This window comes from Chelonia mydas, chromosome 4 (assembly GCF_015237465.2).
Source record: "Chelonia mydas isolate rCheMyd1 chromosome 4, rCheMyd1.pri.v2, whole genome shotgun sequence".
Lineage (NCBI taxonomy): Eukaryota > Metazoa > Chordata > Testudines > Cheloniidae > Chelonia > Chelonia mydas.
The window spans coordinates 34,208,845-34,225,952 of NC_057852.1; the positions used below are offsets into that span (position 1 = coordinate 34,208,845).

Here is a 17,108-nt window from a genome sequence, read left to right on the forward strand (position 1 = left end):
TGCAGGAAAGCACAAAATGACCGGGAGGAGAGGTGGCGGGCTGAAGAAAGTAAGTGGCGGGCTGAAGACAGGGCTGAAGCTCAAATGTGGCGGCAGTGTGATGAGAGGAGGCAGGATTCAATGCTGAGGCTGCTGGAGGGTCAAACCAGTATGCTCCAGTGTATGGTTGAGCTGCAGCAAAGGCAGCTGGAGCACAGACTGCCACTACAGCCCCTGTGTAACCAACCGCCCTCCTCCCCAAGTTCCATAGCCTCCACACCCAGATGCCCAAGAACGCGGTGGGGGGGCCTCCGGTCAACCAGCCACCCCACCACACAGGATTGCCCAAAAAATCAGAAGGCTGGCATTCCATAAATTTTAAAGTTGTAACTTTTAAAGTGCTGTGTGGCATTTTTCCTTCCCTCCTCCACCACCCCTCCTGGCTACCTTGGTAGTCATCCCCCTATTTGTGTGATGAATGAATAAGAATGCCATGAATGTGAAGCAACAATGACTTTATTGCCTCTGCAAGCGGTGATCGAAGGGAGGAGGGCAGGGTGGTTAGCTGACAGGGAAGTAGAGTGAACCAAGGGGTGGGGGGTTTCATCAAGGAGAAACAAACAGAACTTTCACACCGTAGCCTGGCCAGTCATGAAACTGGTTTTCAAAGCTTCTCTGATGCGTACCACGCCCTCCTGTGCTCTTCTAACCGCCCTGGTGTCTGGCTGCGCATAACCAGCAGCCAGGCAATTTGCCTCAACCTCCCACCCCGCCATAAACGTCTCCCCCTTACTCTCACAGATATTGTGGAGCGCACAGCAAGCAGTAATAACAGTGGGAATATTGGTTTCGGTGAGGTCTAAGCGAGTCAGTAAACTGCGCCAGCGCGCCTTTAAACGTCCAAATGCACATTCTACCACCATTCTGCACTTGCTCAGCCTGTAGTTGAACAGCTCCTGACTACTGTCCAGGCTACCTGTGTACGGCTTCACAAGCCATGGCATTAAGGAGTAGGCTGGGTCCCCAAGGATAACTATAGGCATTTCAACATCCCCAACAGTTATTTTCTGGTCTGGGAATAAAGTCCCTTCCTGCAGCTTTTGAAACAGACCAGAGTTCCTGAAAATGCGAGCGTCATGTACCTTTCCCGGCCCATCCCACGTTGCTGTTGGTGAAACGTCCCTTGTGATCCACCAGAGCTTGCAGCACTATTGAAAAGTACCCCTTGCGGTTTATGTACTCGCCGGCTTGGTGCTCCGGTGCCAAGATAGGGATATGGGTTTCCGTCTATGGCCCCACCACAGTTAGGGGAATCCCATTGCAGCAAAGCCATCCACTATGACCTGGCACATTTCCCAGGGTCACTACCCTTGATATCAGCAGATCTTTGATTGCGTGGGCTACTTGCATCACAGCAGCCCCCAGAGTAGATTTGCCCACGTCCAAATTGATTCCCAACTGACCGGTAGCTGTCTGGCGTTGCAAGCTTCCACGGGCTATCGCCACTCGCTTCTCAACTATGAGGGCTGCTCTCATCTTGTATTCATGCGCTTCAGGGCAGGGGAAAGCAAGTCACAAAGTTCCATGAAAGTGCCCTTACGCATGCGAAAGTTCGCGGCCACTGGGAATCGTCCCAGACCCGCAACACTATGCGGTCCCAACAGTCTGTGCTTGTTTCCCGAGCCCAGAATCGGCGTTCCACAGCATGAACCTGCCCCATTAGCACCATGATGCATGCATTGGCAGGGCCCATGCTTTCAGAGATATGTGTCCATGTCCTGATCACTCACGTGACCGCACTGACGTCGCCTCCTCGCCCGGTATCACTCTGCCAGGTTCCGGTGCTGCATATACTATTGGATAATGCTGTGTGGTGTTTAATGTGCTCCTAATTGCCAAGTGAGCTGAGCAGCCTCCATGCTTGCCTTGGTATGGCGTCCGCACAGAAAAAAGGCGCGGAACGATTGTCTGCTGTTGCTCTGACGGAGGGAGGGGCGACTGACGACACGGCTTACAGGGTTGGCTTCAGGGAGTTAAAATCAACAAAGGGGGTGGCTTTACATCAAGGAGTATTTCAGGCAGGACTTCACGGAGGGTTCCAATAAGAAATGGTGCACCTAAGTTATTGTTCTTATTGGAACAAGGAGGTTAGTCTGGCCTCTGATTGATACATGGCTAGATTTACCTCGCTGCACCTTCTCTGTGAGTGACTGCAGTGTGACCTAGAGGAATGAGTCCCCTAGACGGGGGAGGGGGGGGAAGCAAATGAGTAGAAAACAAATCTGGTCTATTTCTTGTTTTGATCCACTCCATCTATCTTTTACATCTTTGGCTGGCAGCAGACGGTGCAGAAGGACTGCAAGCCATCCACATCTCATGGCTGCTCGGCAGAAGGCGGTGCAGTAGGACTGCTAGCCATCCTCATCTCTTGCCTGCCTGGCAGAAGATGGTACAGTACAACTGCTAGCAATCCGTTATTGCCTGCCTGCTCACCATAAGATGGTTCAATAGGACTGACTGCAGGACTAAAGAGAATGACCTGGTCAAGTCACTCCAAATTTAGTCCCTGCGCCCATGTCTGCCCAGGCGCTCCTGGCCGACGTGGCCAGGAGCACCTCGGACATGACGATGACGGCTACCAGTCGTATTGTACCGTCTGCTGCCACAAGGCAATGGGTTGATGCTGCTGTGTAGCAATGCAGTACCGCGTCTGCCAGCACCCAGGAGATATACGGTGACGGTTACCTGAGTGGGCTCCATGCTTGCCGTGGTATGGCGTCTGCACAGGTAACTCAGGAAAAAAGGCGTGAAACGATTGTCTGCCCTTGCTTTCACGGAGGGAGGTAGGGAACGGGGGCCTGACGATATGTACCCAGAACCACCCGCGACAATGTTTTAGCCCTATCAGGCATTGGGATATCAACCCAGAATTCCAATGGGCAGCGGAGACTGCGGGAACTGTGGGATAGCTACCCACAGTGCAACGCTCCGGAAGTCGACTCTAGCCTCGGTACTGTGGAAGCACTCCGCCGAGTTAATGCACTTAATGCACTTAGAGCATTTTCTGTGGGGACACACACACTCGAATATATAAAACCGATTTCTAAAAACCGACTTCTATAAATTCGACCTAATTTTGTTGTGTAGACATATCCTCAGTGCAGGTTCCAATATTGGAGGTTGTTTGTTTTAAATTAAGAATGCATCCTCATACTTTTGTGTTATTGAAATAAAGCCTTTCAGAACTTCACAGTATCTTGATTCAGCTGTCATACCCATGGGTGAATTAGGGGGCAGGAGGGGTGCTGCCCTGTACATTAATGGGAAAAGCTTACTTGAGAGACAGAACCCACCTCTCGCACCCCTCCCCAAGGAACTCTGACCCAACCTGTGTTTCATCTGTGCACCAACCTGGCCTAGTAGCTTATTTGATTTGTTGTTGGGTGGGGCTTTGATGTTGTGGAAAATGTTATTGACTAACCATCTATACAATCTAATAATGTTTAATGCTAAACCAGTGTTGAGTTATAAGAGCAACACAGAGGTACAGAAAATTGCATTTCTTTCTTCCCCATCACTGACACTGTTGAAACTAAATCTAATATATATAACCATTGTACTTGAACTGAACCCTGACATTTATGGTGTTCAGAATTCTGCAGGGCTTGCTTAGTGCTTGATCTGCAGATTACTTTCAAACCAAATTGTATTTGTCTTCAATAATTATGGGAGTGGGGGAAAAGAAGATGTATGAACTTTTCTGGACTGATTCTGTTCAGCTTTCTGAAGGGCATTCACCTGGCCATGTTGCAGAGAATCTTCTTCTGAAGCATCAAGTAATAGATAATCAGATTTGCTCCAATGCAGAGAGACGCATCTTTGCTTTGAAAAGTCTGAGATTTTCTTCCCTTCCCTGCTCTTCGAGAAGGATTATTAAAAATAAAAGGTAGCTCCTCCTCCACTATGAATATGAAGAGTTATCCGTTCAGTTCCATTTCCCAGCAAAGCACAAGATTCCCTAATTTGTGAAGTTCAGACTCATAAACAGGGAGTATAGAACAAATGTGAGTGATTCCTTGTAAGAACAAACTACAGCTGTGACTGAAGTTCACTTCGGGTTAGTCCACTTGTCATAAACCATTAGTAGTGTTATCTAGTCATAGGAGTAACGGAGGAAAAAATAGTAATGCACAGAGTATTTGTCACCTATCTCATTGTGAGCTGAAAGGCTGAATGTAGTGGGAAACGGTATCAGTGGAAGGTCAAAATATTATGATGAAAATCTATTAAATCAAGGAAGAAGATGGATCAAGCCATGAAATATGTAGGCATGATTCTAATTGCTAAATATTTTCCATACATAGCTCTTCGGGTGATATTTTTCTTTTTCTGTCAGTATTGCGGTAGTGCAGATAATAAGCTTTTCAGGAATGTAATGGAATACTTTGGGGAAATGACTAAAGTAGATCCCCAAGCTGCAAAAGAAATGCTGTGCCTTGAAAGACTGGAAAATGAACATTTTGTTCTCTTAAAAATTAGAATCATTTTTTGTGAACAGAGTGCTTGGGAAGGGTGCAGCATTGGCAGCTTTGGAGAATGAAGTTCTCTCTTTACCTACAGAACAGGGAACTGACAGAGCAAGCTCCCCTAACAGTACAACCAATGTGCTTCAAGCCTGACTTGTAAAGATGTTTGTGGGATGAGGAGGGGGCACAAAGTAGCTAACATGTTTACCTAACATCACCTCTCACTTTGCTTTTATTTTATGTTGCTTGTCTCTTTTCCATCCAGTCCATTTTATATTGTACATGCTTTGCCCTAAAAAGATGGTCGTCTTATGTGTTTGTGCAGTGCCTAGTGCAATGGGATTATGATCCTCTTGTGTGGAGCTACACACAACACAGAATGAAATGGTCATAAAATGGTGAAACATGGTTATTCCAGGTATGTGTATTGGCATTGGCAAAACATGCTGACGTTGAACAAAGGAGATTGATCTGGTCACTGATTACTCAATAAGGGTTAAGTTCTCCATTCCCTACTAAAATAATGAAACAGATATTGAGAGAAGAGAACTGTATAACACCTGAAAGATAACAGAACCACGAAAGAGACCAGTTTGGGTGTATATAATAGATCTTGTCTGATAAATTTAGTAGTAGTATTATTTGTCATTGGTATTACAGTACAGGAGCTCAGTTGGGGTCCCCTTGTGCTAGATGCAGTAATACAGGCATACTCGGTTGATTGCTTCTCCTCTCCCCCATAGAAATAGAAAATTAGTGGGTGAAAGGAAAGTGGTAGATATTGGGATTTTAGCAGGCTTTTTAATATAGCAAAATTCTATTCTCAGTGGGAGGTGACGCATGGAAAGCAGTAATACTGAAAGGCCTGAAAGGCTTAGTGATGAGAAAATTTTGCCGTGAACATACAATGTGATAGGGTTGCAGAAAAGACTGGTGTGATTCTTGGGTTGCATGAGCAAAGATATTGCTTTGAGGGACAAGAAAGTAATCGACCACCCGCTGGTGTGATAGTACCAGAAATATTGCATTTTGTTCTAGGAACCTTATTGCCATAAAGATATTGATAGGGGAGTTCAGAGAAGAACAGTATAGATGGTTAGAGGCTGGAGGTATTAATTTATTAGGAAAGATTTAATTCTTAAACATTCATAGCTTGACTAAGCAATGAGTAAGGGGGAGCATAAATTACAGATATTTGAAAAGTATAAACACCTGAGATGGAGAGGGACTATTAAAGGGTATATGATCAGGAATAATGGGATGAAATCAAGAGTTGGAAAGTTCAGATTGATTATCATGGGACTGAGGTGTCTTCCTGAGACGTAATGAACTGTAAAATAGTCCCTTGACGGAAGGGAGGGGATCCCTGTCCATGTTTATCACATTAACTGGACAAAACATTAGTAAATATATAATAGGGAAAAATCCTGCACTGGCAGGAAGATGGAGTAGATATGTTATGTAATCCATTTACCATTCTGTGATTGACAGCAGTCTAGGTGACTCAGGACTGGTGTTAGGGGCAAGCAACACAAACAGCTGCCAGGGGCCTCATACTTTTTACTGTCATGTGCTGACTCAGCAAGCACTCCCCCCTCCCCCCCAAAAAGGGGCCTTCTCTCTCCTCCTTTCTGTTCTTCCATCATCAAATTAGAGGGAGAGGAGATTCTCCACCCAACTTCTCCTCTGTCAATTGGACTGCAGCTAAAGGAGAAAAGTCATCCCCAGATCCCTCCTCTAGCAGTGAGTGATCATTACATTTCTCCTTCCCCTTCAGCACCCTGGGACCCTACAAATCCTATTACTGGCCCAGAAGTTACTTCTTATTACCAATGTAATCAGCAAGCATTATGAAATCATGTATGTTAAAGGACCATGCCTGGCTGAGAGGCATCTACAGGCAGAGTTGGGATGCCTACAATTGGTATAAATGTTGTTCTCTAGCTGTTGCTTCCATTCTCTGTACAAAGGGGTTTCAGGTTATATACAAAGATTCTCTGCATTTGATCCTTTCACTCTTAATTTCATACAAAACAGAATCCAAGTGCGACAGAGAAATTTAAGCAGCATAGTTCATTAAACCCACACATTATATTGTTGCCCCTTTTTGACTTGAGTGGTTTTTGGGGTCTAATCAGTTGCTTCATTAGGAGAAATTGATAATGGAATCATTTTTGATGCAATCCTGTTTATTTACAAAGAATGTACAAAATCTTCTTTCCCTGGACACAAGAGGAATCAAACAGGAGATTTATTTCTTCACTCTCAGTTCCAAGCCTCTTTCAGCTAGCACACTGCCCAAAAGTGCTCTCTTAGGCCACAGCTATGCTACAGGGCCAATGTAGGCAGGCTGTGCTTGCATAGCACCCTATTGTAGATGCAGCCTATGCCCATTGGAGGAGTAGTTCTACTTAAATAGTAACACCACGTCCCCGAATGATGTTAGGTATGCTGACAGAAGCATTCTGCTCTCATTCTACACCTGGGATTTGTTGGCATAACTGTGTCAGCTAGGGGGAGTGTCACAGTCCTAGCTGACCTAGTTATGCTGGCAAAATTTTGTAGTGTAGACTAAGCCTTAGCTTTTTTCTCAGGGTTATCGTACCAGGGCTTGTGCAGCTGTGTCTGGGGCTTCTTTGCTCCTTCTCTGTAATCTGCTGTGCATGTGTTGGCTGCTTCTCTTACACACAGACATGCACAGCTCCACCAATCCATGCCCCAGCCTCTTTGTGCTATATCAGTCTCCAGACCCCTTAGGCCACACTGGGGATTCTACTCCAGCCTTGCCATCTACCTGTGTCTTGAGTGGTGGCTCCTAATGTTTCAGCAATGTGGCTCCATAAAGGTGTTTGGTTGTTTCTTACATTTATCCTGAATGAAGGGTGGAGGTTATACCCACTAGCTTCAGTGAGGTTTTGCCAAATCCAGCCCTCAAGCATAACAGTATTGTCTTCCTCAAATAACTCTTTTTCTTCTAAACAGCCATTGCATCTACTTCTTAACAGAGAGGTATAACTTCACTTCTGTGATTATTTACTGCTTAGAACTACTTCTGTGCCAGAGTTCATACAGATTGAGAAGAGATTTGCAATTAAAGATGTAAAGTGAACACTGTGTATTGGGAGATGCACAGTGAGCAGACTAGACTTTGGGCTAGTAAAAGAACTTGCCTCTAGATTTCTAACAGGTATGACATATTTATTAATTGCCACAAAATTGATTTTCCCAAATCTGCTACCCAGCCACTCCCAACTCATCGGACAAGGCCAAAAATGTTCATTTAAGTAGCTCCAGTCTGTTCTAAATATGCTGCATGGTGAAAAGTGTAGGATTAAAACATTAAGGTTTTAAAATTTAAAAATAGGTGACTGACATTTTGTTAAATTAATTCAGTGGGTTGGAATGGAATATTTATCTCACTCACTGGGAGCAATTTTGTCTGCTAGGCTGAAACATAGGATGGTACAATGAGGGAACACAAACTGCTGTTCAATTCATATGAGAGAAGGTTTGTCCAAGGGTTGATAGTCTGGCTCTTGGGAGATGTGGGTCCAGTTTCCTGGTACTCCACAAGCTTCCTTTGTGACATTAGGCTAGTCACTTAATCTCTCCCTCAGTTCTCCATCTGTAAAATGGGGATAATAGTTCTTCCCTACCTCTCCAGGTGGTGTGGGGATTAAAGATTGTGAGATGCTCACATATCACAGTAATGGGGGCCATATAATTTCCTAAAATAGATTTGCTTTAAGAAGTCAAAGATCCCCCCACATTCTTACAAAGTCCACTAAAAATCTTTTGGAAGGTTCATTACTTCGTTGATCAATGCTAAATTCAAAATATGTTATGTACTAGAATAAGATGCTGTTTTAATACAATACTTGTGAATCCAGCTATTGATGATAATACCGGAGAGAATTAAAATGTAAGTTCTAATACAGTTTTAATTTTTAGGAGCTTCAGAAGCTGAAGTCTTAGGTATAACTACCATGCGCGGTAAGGTTGTCACAGCACAGTTGAACTACAAAGAACACAAGGCTGGGGTGCTGTGCAAATGTCTTAGAGCTCCCCATACTGCCACTCATTTCCAGTTTTGCTCTATGCAGGCCATAGGGGGCTGAAAATGCAGTCCAGGGTTGGTGTCATTAGGGGTGGCAATATCCCCTTTTCTGTCTTCTGCTGCTCGCCCACTTCTGGTTTAAAAGAGCCCTTGTGGCAGTTCCACACCCCTCAGGGCTCACCCTGACATTAGGTAGTGCTCCTTCAGTTGGTTATTATGCCTGCAACATGGTACAAAGAGGCTGCACCACCATGTAGGTAATCAAAATCCAATCATTGCATAAAGGACTTCTGATGCCTTTGCCAGTTTAATTGTTCAGTTAGTTCTTACACCTTCCCAAACCCAAGGAGGCCGTATAAAAACATGTTTTGATTTAATATTTGTTTCCAATGGAGCTGACTCATGTAAAGGGTACGCTTTTAAAATGTCACATTTTAATGCGGTTTGTGAAGTAAGGACTTAAAGTCCACTGATTTACTTATTGCAATATAAATCTAGACTTTTTGAACCTTTACTTGTATAAAATGTGTGTGATCACATACTGCAGTCTGGTTACACTGTAACACATCCTTCACATCCCCTAAACTGGTAAATGCTGTTGGTAGCCGGTTTTTATTGTAAGTGGCAAATGTCACAAATTTTAAGTCCATTTCAGAGTGAAGCTATCAAAACAACCCGCTCTGACAATGAGAAAGGAATAAATATATAGACAATGGCATGCAGCTTCGGGGCTTAAACATTCCCCTACAGAAATTGCAGCACCCTTAGTATTTTGTGTCACTTCACATAAAAGCATAACTAGAATTTCTGTTTCTCATTTGTATGTGTGGGCATTTACAAATTGCAAAAACTATCATCGGATGGTGGTTAGTAGTAGAATCTTGGCTCTCCCCACAAAAAAAAAAAAAAAAAAGATAGGAATAGGGAACAGATGAATGAAAAGCTATTTTAAAAAGTGGTTCCAAAAATTTATGGTGCTTTGCCTGATGACAGTATAGCACCAAAACCCCGTGCAAACCACATTTTCTCGGAGAGTGGCATAAACTTAGCATATGAAAGCTTTCAAATGAGACTGTGTTGTGTTCACAGTGTAAGCCATAAATAGAAACTCCACTGCTTTGGTCAGTTATTTCCTACTTGTGGTCTCCTTAATGGGTGGAGACTTCATGGAGCAGAGAACATAAAGGAAGGGGAGCTATCTTAATCCTCAGCTGCAGTTAAACATAGGGAACAGTATGAAAGAGAAAAGATGGGAAGAAGACATGAAATGGTCTCAGTTTCTGATCCAAATGTGTGAGAAACTTTAAATGTTATGAAGGAAAATGGTTATTATTTAAATGCGTATTGTTGTAGTAGTATATTGTCCTTTCTCTTTTCCTGCAAAGGGACAAAGGGAGTGACCTCTGACCTGGCCTCCAGAGGCAGAGAGAGAGCGCTGCCTATGTTGCTGGGGCTGTTTACCAGCTGGGGGCTTTTCCCTTCGTATTGCAATGGTCCTAGTAACTCCTTTGTGTGACCCTGCCATTCCTCACTTTCATTTTCTGTATGGTTCTGGGCTAAAACTGTTTTTTTTTTTTTAAAAAGGAAAGCAAAGCAAAGGAGAGAGAGGCCTCAGCATGGGTGTGGGTGTCATAGGCTGGGGGAGGCTGAGCCTCCCCAAACAGCCAGGTGTGGCCTCGCCCATGCTCCGCCCTCAGTCCCCCTCCTGCTTCTTGCTCTGAGGGTCTGCGGCTCTTCCCATGTGCTGAGGCCCAAGCTCGGGCTGGTGCTGGGGCCACGCCTCCTGACATTCCAGGGCCAGGGCAGAGGGAGCAGAGCGCTGGGGCTGCCCTATCCATCCTCCCAGTGCTCCAGGGCTGGGGGTGCTCTGGGGCTGGGGACGCTAGCCTGGGGCAGAGACCCATGGCTGTGGTGGGGGGCCCTGGGCTCAGGCGGGAGACGAAAGGAGAAGGGCCTCGGTCAGAAGGGGAGGGGCTGGAGCCTAGCCTTCCCGAGCCAGCGGTTCACACGCTGGCCATGGGCCTCAGGGAGCTACATGCATCCATTTTCCTTCTGCTCTGCTACTGCAGAGTGTTTCTGATGTGAGTGGAGCAGATTTGGAGTAAAGAGGTAGAGAAGGCATCAGAAACCCTGAGCTTTCTGCAATGAAGAAAACTTTCAAAACTGTAGTTTTTCTTCTTTATGCAGTCTGAGAAAAGCTTCCGGGCCCTTGAAAACTGTCTGTTTTCTTTTCTCAGTGAAGTGACAAGGCAGAGAAATGTAAGCGTATGGCACATTGGAACATTTAAAATTCTGCATCTAGTTTACTGTCTTTTCTTCCTGTCATTAACTTATGTTGTTGCTTATTTGTTACTACACTGACTAACTGTGGTGGGTTGCAGTGGGGCAGTGTTGTGATACATGCTAGGTCTTCCTTTTTACATAGCTGGTCAGTGTGCTGATGAGAGATCAAGTAACTAAAAAAATCAAACTAACTGTCATTACAATATCACTGTTCTTTCGGCAGACGCTGAAGATTATCTGGGTGATGTTTTATAGCAGCTGAGGATACAATCAAAATAGTGCCATGCCAGTGTTCACCAGCTCAGAATCTGGCCCTGTGTGCACAACAGTTATAATATGAGTTTACATAATAACTAATATATAGGTCAAAATTTACCCCACCCCCTACCAAAAAAAAAAAAAACCTATATGGTTCAATACTTTTCAGAGATAGGATAACCATGTAGGAAAAGAGATGACACAGATACAGGGAAGGGAATTTCAGAACATCTTGCACGTTGGAGAAAAAAGCTACTCTTCACCACTAACAAAATACAAGCCTCTAGGTTCAGCTGGTCAAAAATGAGCCCCCAAGATGTGAACTCTTAGGTTGCTTGTGGGCCAAACCAAACAGCAGCTAGGATTACCACTGCGTAACAAACACAGTGCAATAGAAAACTATTTAAATTTAATAGGAAAGCAATCAAGGAATAAAAAACCGTCAAAGAGCTGGCCTGGTAGTGATACATGAGGGATTCAAGTTTGGGACTCAAGCTCTCTCCCTGACCAGCAAATACTGGAAGTACCATGTGGGCGGAGCACATTTGGAAGCTTGGAGAGAGGCAATCCATTGTGTTTCTTTTGACTGACCCTCGCTTGCCAGCATAAGAGTCAGATTGGCCTGGAAGGAGTTGCATCTAGTCCAATCTGGCAAAGACTTACTTAAAGCTGAGCATCTGCATAAGTCTTTACAGGAGTAGGACTCTATTTAGCTATGCAGATGGGATTGGAGGATGAGCTGGAGGGGCTTGCATGATCATAGAAGTTTAGGGCTGGAACCTCAATAGGTCATCTAGTCCAGTCCCCTGAACTCAAGACCGGACTAAGTATTTTATTTCAGTTTAAGGAAAACAAGGAAGAAAGAACAAATATGAAGTCTCCATGAGAGAACGAACACCGTGGCTCACTCGTTCTGGTCTGCATCTACGGTCAGTCCAGGTGCTAGCTGCCTCACAGTTGCTTCTGCAGCTGCAGTCAGGGAGGTCATTCTACTTTATCACACTCTTTCTCCCTATACAACCCCAAAAAAAGGAAAAAATAGGGAAGGAGTGTTTTTTCCCTGCAAGGAGTTTAGGAAATCATATTGGAAGGGTGAGAAGATAGAAGAAATTACACAAGTAGCGCCTCACAATAGGAGTGGTGGGAACTGGGTGACTCTCAATTTGCCCTAGGTTTTGTTCACTGGCTGTATGCTGGTTATTCATTTCAGTTCCTCCCTTTTGCACTTTCACTGGGCTAAATGTAAAACTTGATGGCTAACAATATATCTTTTTACACCTTATTAATGAGACAATGTTTTGACATTGCTTGCCTTTACTAGTAGTACTGATTAGCTGAGTCCCCTGAAGACAGTAAATGGATTAATTTCTTTCAAATCTTTGACTCTTGCATTTACTGTTACTTTTATGACATTAATCACAGAACCGAGATGAGCAAGGACTTTGCTTTCAGCTGAATTCCTTTTGTTGAACGATGCTAGAGAGCTATTACTGGTTACTTGGAAATTGCCCATCTCTGCAGCCAGTAGACTTTCAAAAAAGGAATTCAGCTGCTCATCGGTTGACAAAGGCTGGAGTCTAGCTGAGATTTTTTTTTTAATTATTTATTTATTTATATATTTATTTTGGTGAGGAACTATGCAATCATATATAATGGAGAACGGTAGTGTGGAGTAGCAGGGGGAATATTTATCCTTTTCCCTCAATCCGCTCTCTAAGCGAGCTGTTCTCTTTAAAAAAACAAAAACAAAAAAGCAAAAGAAAAAAAACAAAAATCTCACCTTTAAAACTTATTCTTCTCTCTTTAGTTTACATTTGACTGTCAGCAGAGTCTTAAAACTTGATGTACGAAAGATACTGCATAGAAACATACATATTAATCCATTTAAATTCAAAGTTTGAAAATCACAAGGTTGGAATTGAAGGAACCTGATCGAGCTGCCCGGGTATTAGTCTTCATCCTCTCTGAATTTATTCATGTCCAGTCTATGGATTTAAAGAAGTTAACTGGTAGATCACAAAAGGTAATTATAAATGGAGAATTGCATCCAGTTGGGGTGTTTCTAGTAAGGTCCTGCAGAGATCTGTTCTTGGCCAAATGCGATTCAATATTTTCATCAATGATCTTGAAGAAAATATAAAATGATTACCAGTAAAATTTGCAGAAGACTCAAAATTAGTAGAGTGGTAAGTAATGATTAGGCAGGTCAGTTATACAAACTGAGCTGGATCACTTGATACTGCTGCTAATAACAATATCCAGCTCTGATCTGTTTTTCATCAGTAAATCTCAAAGTTCTTTGCAAAGAAGGTCATTAGTGTTAGAGAGCTTATTGTTTCACTCTCCCACTTCCCTGGTCCTTCTCGCATGAACAGAGAGCAACAATACCCGAAGTCAAAAGGTGCAAACAATTCGATGTTTATTGGGGTGAACTTCCAGCAAGCTTAAATCCAAGTTCCTTTTTTCTTATTTTTGAATCCCAATTTACTTCCTGTTTGCCCGTAATTTATATAGTCTATACCTTAACCAATCATTCTACTGAAATTTACCTAACCAATTATATCCCACCACCTTAATTAATTTACACACAGCAAAATTAATTATACAGCAGACAGAAACAATCACAAAACCAGACAGAGACCATTCAAATAAATAATAGTAAAGGGGGAACTATAATGATAAAACGATTCAGAAGTGAGGATTTCACAACTATATCTATAAAGACATAGGGGTTTCCCAGCTGTGTTTATTGATAAGTGAGTTGTTACCAAACAGAAAACTATCAAACTAAATTTCCTTTTACATCTTCTAGGCTCTTCCCTTTCTCTGGAGGTGATAGATCGGATCACCTTTCTAACAGCCCCAGATTGCCTTATTTCAAGGTGAGGATGTTACCGTATGCTTCCCAGCTTATGGCTGCCTCTGCTGCTTGGCCAAAGGCATTAGCCTAAGAACAGGGCCTCAGACTGTCACAGTGAGAGAAGGCCCTTACACAGATCCTTTCTTTTATACTTCTATAACTAGCTAAATGATAAACCTATACCTAAATCCTTAAAGTATGGGCCTTTACAGACAGGCCTGAATATCTATATCCTAACACTACATTCCCCCCCCCCCCTTTTTTTTTCTTATGGGATCCTCCTGCCCAGGTATCCCTGGAAAAGCAAAGGACATATGGTGACACACTTCCTGGTAGGACCAGGCATCAAGGTGGAAGGTGTTAATGCTCCATCTGTCCCACTGCCCCTTGTGTAGTACCGTGCCCTGCACCTTCTCTTGTACAGGCATACCACACCTATTCCAATTAATGTTCCAGAGTTCCCGTTATAGTGGGCCGGAGAAAGTTAGGTCCAGGTTGTCTAGCACACTGCAGGGTGGGGAGGGCTTTCTACATTATTTATAGGTTATAATTAGTGGCTGTTCTCTAGGGGGTTGTGCCCCCCTTGATTGTTTTTATATGCAACGTAACACACAAATACAATTAACAATACACCAGCTGCTATGATAATCCACAGCAACACCGAGAGTCCTGACCACTGCAATATGGTTTAACATCCGAGCCACCACCGAACACTGCCTTTCCTCCTTCGACAGGGTCAAGATCTTAATGTGTCCAGTTGCAACAAGCTGCCCCTACAGGTTTTGCGTGCTTTTGTCCATATTATAAGTCCATTGAATGTCCACAGGGAAATGGGTTATTGTCGAAACCAACTTAACCACTTGGTATGGAATCAGGCCGTATTCCCTGGTTCAATTATTGACAGCAATAAGATTTACAGATCCATTTGTGCACCAAAGTCCAGATAGCAGTGTTTAGATGTGTGCAGTTTGGTTATGGGCTGGTGTAATTGTGCCCACTAGTAATATATACGTTCCCAGCAAAACACCACATACACAGTACATCCAATTGTCCATCCCCTTGCCATAGGCCATTGGCTGTGCTCCTCTATGGCCATCAGGGAGGGGAACATCCAAACATCTTCTCTGGATTTACACCATTTTACACACCTCTCTATTGATTCCCAATGAGCAAATCCCCTTCTCATTATTCCCAAAGGACTTGTGGGGACCACCTTCGTTGCCGTTCCATTCCATTTCCAGGTACCATGGTAGCTATTATACAGGTGCTGGCCTCCTAGTTGAGCATTTTGCATTCCCATACACATCTCCCCCCAAGGTCAGCCTTTTGAAGCCATCCCCCACTCATGTCATGAGGTTTTGTGTTTATTGAAACCCAAGAATGCTAGCAACAAGACAAACACCACAGACAAACAACACAAAACATAGATCCATGGTATTATAGGTTATTCTTCCGCTGGTGCCAGCTTGCTTGTAGAGTGTCTGAAAAAGAAAAGAAACAATTTTCACCCCCCACCCCCCCCCAGTGGGGACAGATGATTGCTTAATAATAATAATACCACTTTCTTTTACAAATCATCTTGCTAATTACAGGAAAAACAGAAGAATTACCTCCAGGCTGTCCTTTTTTTGTTCTATAGTTAGGCTAGTGAATTACCCTACTCACTGGTTATTTATGAAATTTATGAGGTGGTGTACCTCTGTTTCCCCTCTTGTACAACAGACCAGATTAGCTCTAGTTTACATGGGTGGGAAAACTGAGGCACAAAGAGATGACCTGCCCAGAGTCACCCAGCGGGCTAGTAGCAGAGCTGGGAATAGAACCCAAGTCTTCTGCGTGCCAGTCCAGTACTCTGTCAAGATGGGCTTGCTTTAGCAAAATGCTTTTTAAGACAGCCAAATGCAAGGATAGGAGCAAAAAAATGTAGGTCACACTTACAAGATAGGGACTGATTGCATCTTGGAATGCAGTGACACTGAAAAGGGTTTACAGGTCAGGATAGATTATCAGTTGAAAGCGAACTCACAGTGTGATGCTGTAAACAGAAGAGGGAATGCAAACCTTGGATATCCAATCAGGGAAAAATCACACAGGGAATCTCAAGTAGGAGTAGTACCTCTGTATAGGAACTAGTGAGACTGTGGCTATGTCTACACTTGCAGAGTTTTTGCGCTGTCAGTTTCACCGGTGGTAGGGAACCAGTAAAAGAAAAGCGCTGGTTTGTGTTCTCACTTACTTCCACAGGCATCAGATCGTGTTTACATTTGCAGCACTTACATCGCAGATGAGAGCGGCGCATTGAGGGCAGCTATCCCACCGTGCACCTCTCTCTATTTTGAGGATAGGTCTTTTGGGAAGTGAGGTGTGATCACGGGGCATCCTGGGTCCACTGATCAGCTCCAGTAGCTCAGCATTGCTCCAAGCAGGAGACTGTTCTCCCTGGAGCAGCCATTGTCACCTGGCCAGATGATAAGTGAGCATTTGCCAAGAATACAGGAAGGGGGGTTTCAAAGTTCCCAGGGCTTTACAGGGGCAGGGGCGGATGTCTGTTTACCTGGCAGCAGAGCTGCTAGCCAGCATGGTCATCTAGGCACTGTGCGATATCCTCCGGAGGCTAAAAGCTGTGTAAACAGGAAGAACATGTCTTCACTTGGACATCACTGCAAAAGTATCACCGATAAGAACTGTATGCCTCTCATGGAGGTGGTTTTCTGTTTGCGGTGAAACTTCTGAGTTTCACTGCAAAAAGTCATTGGCAAGCGTAGACGCTCCCATGGCTTTTGCACAAAAAAAGGGTCTTTTTGTGCTTTAAATGGCAAGTGTAGACATGCCCTATTACTGAAATAGTTTGTCAAGTTCTACTATGTTTACATTTAGAAGAGGATGCTAAAAAAATGGAAAGGGTTCAGAAAACAACTACAAGAATGAAACAAGATCTGGAAAACCTGCCCTTTAGTGATAAACATAAGATGTTCGATCTACTTAATTTTCTCTTGGATAAACTAAGAGGTGACTTGATCATGATTTTTAAGTCCCTACATGGGGGAAGAGATTTCTGGTAGTAAATGGCTCTTTAATCTAGCAGACAAAGGCATAATGAGATCCAGTGGTTGCAAGCTGACGTTAGATAAAATCAGACGAGAAA

The 17,108-nt window shown here is 43.7% G+C and overlaps 1 protein-coding gene across 8 annotated transcripts in view; it reads left to right on the forward strand.

Moving 5' to 3' along the window:
* The window catches only part of MCUB (mitochondrial calcium uniporter dominant negative subunit beta), an 80,879-nt gene that overhangs the window by 23,821 nt on the left and 39,950 nt on the right, over positions 1-17,108 (forward strand). For 2 of the 8 annotated variants that reach the window (XM_043545314.1, XM_043545315.1), the window contains exon 2: positions 14,245-14,252. The exons of 5 other annotated variants lie outside the window; for them this stretch is intronic. In XM_043545314.1, the coding sequence (XP_043401249.1) occupies positions 14,245-14,252 (8 nt within the window). Of the gene's footprint in view, positions 1-13,921; positions 13,986-14,244; positions 14,253-17,108 lie in introns of those variants that run through there. One more of the 8 variants, XM_043545316.1, reaches the window with a different exon arrangement.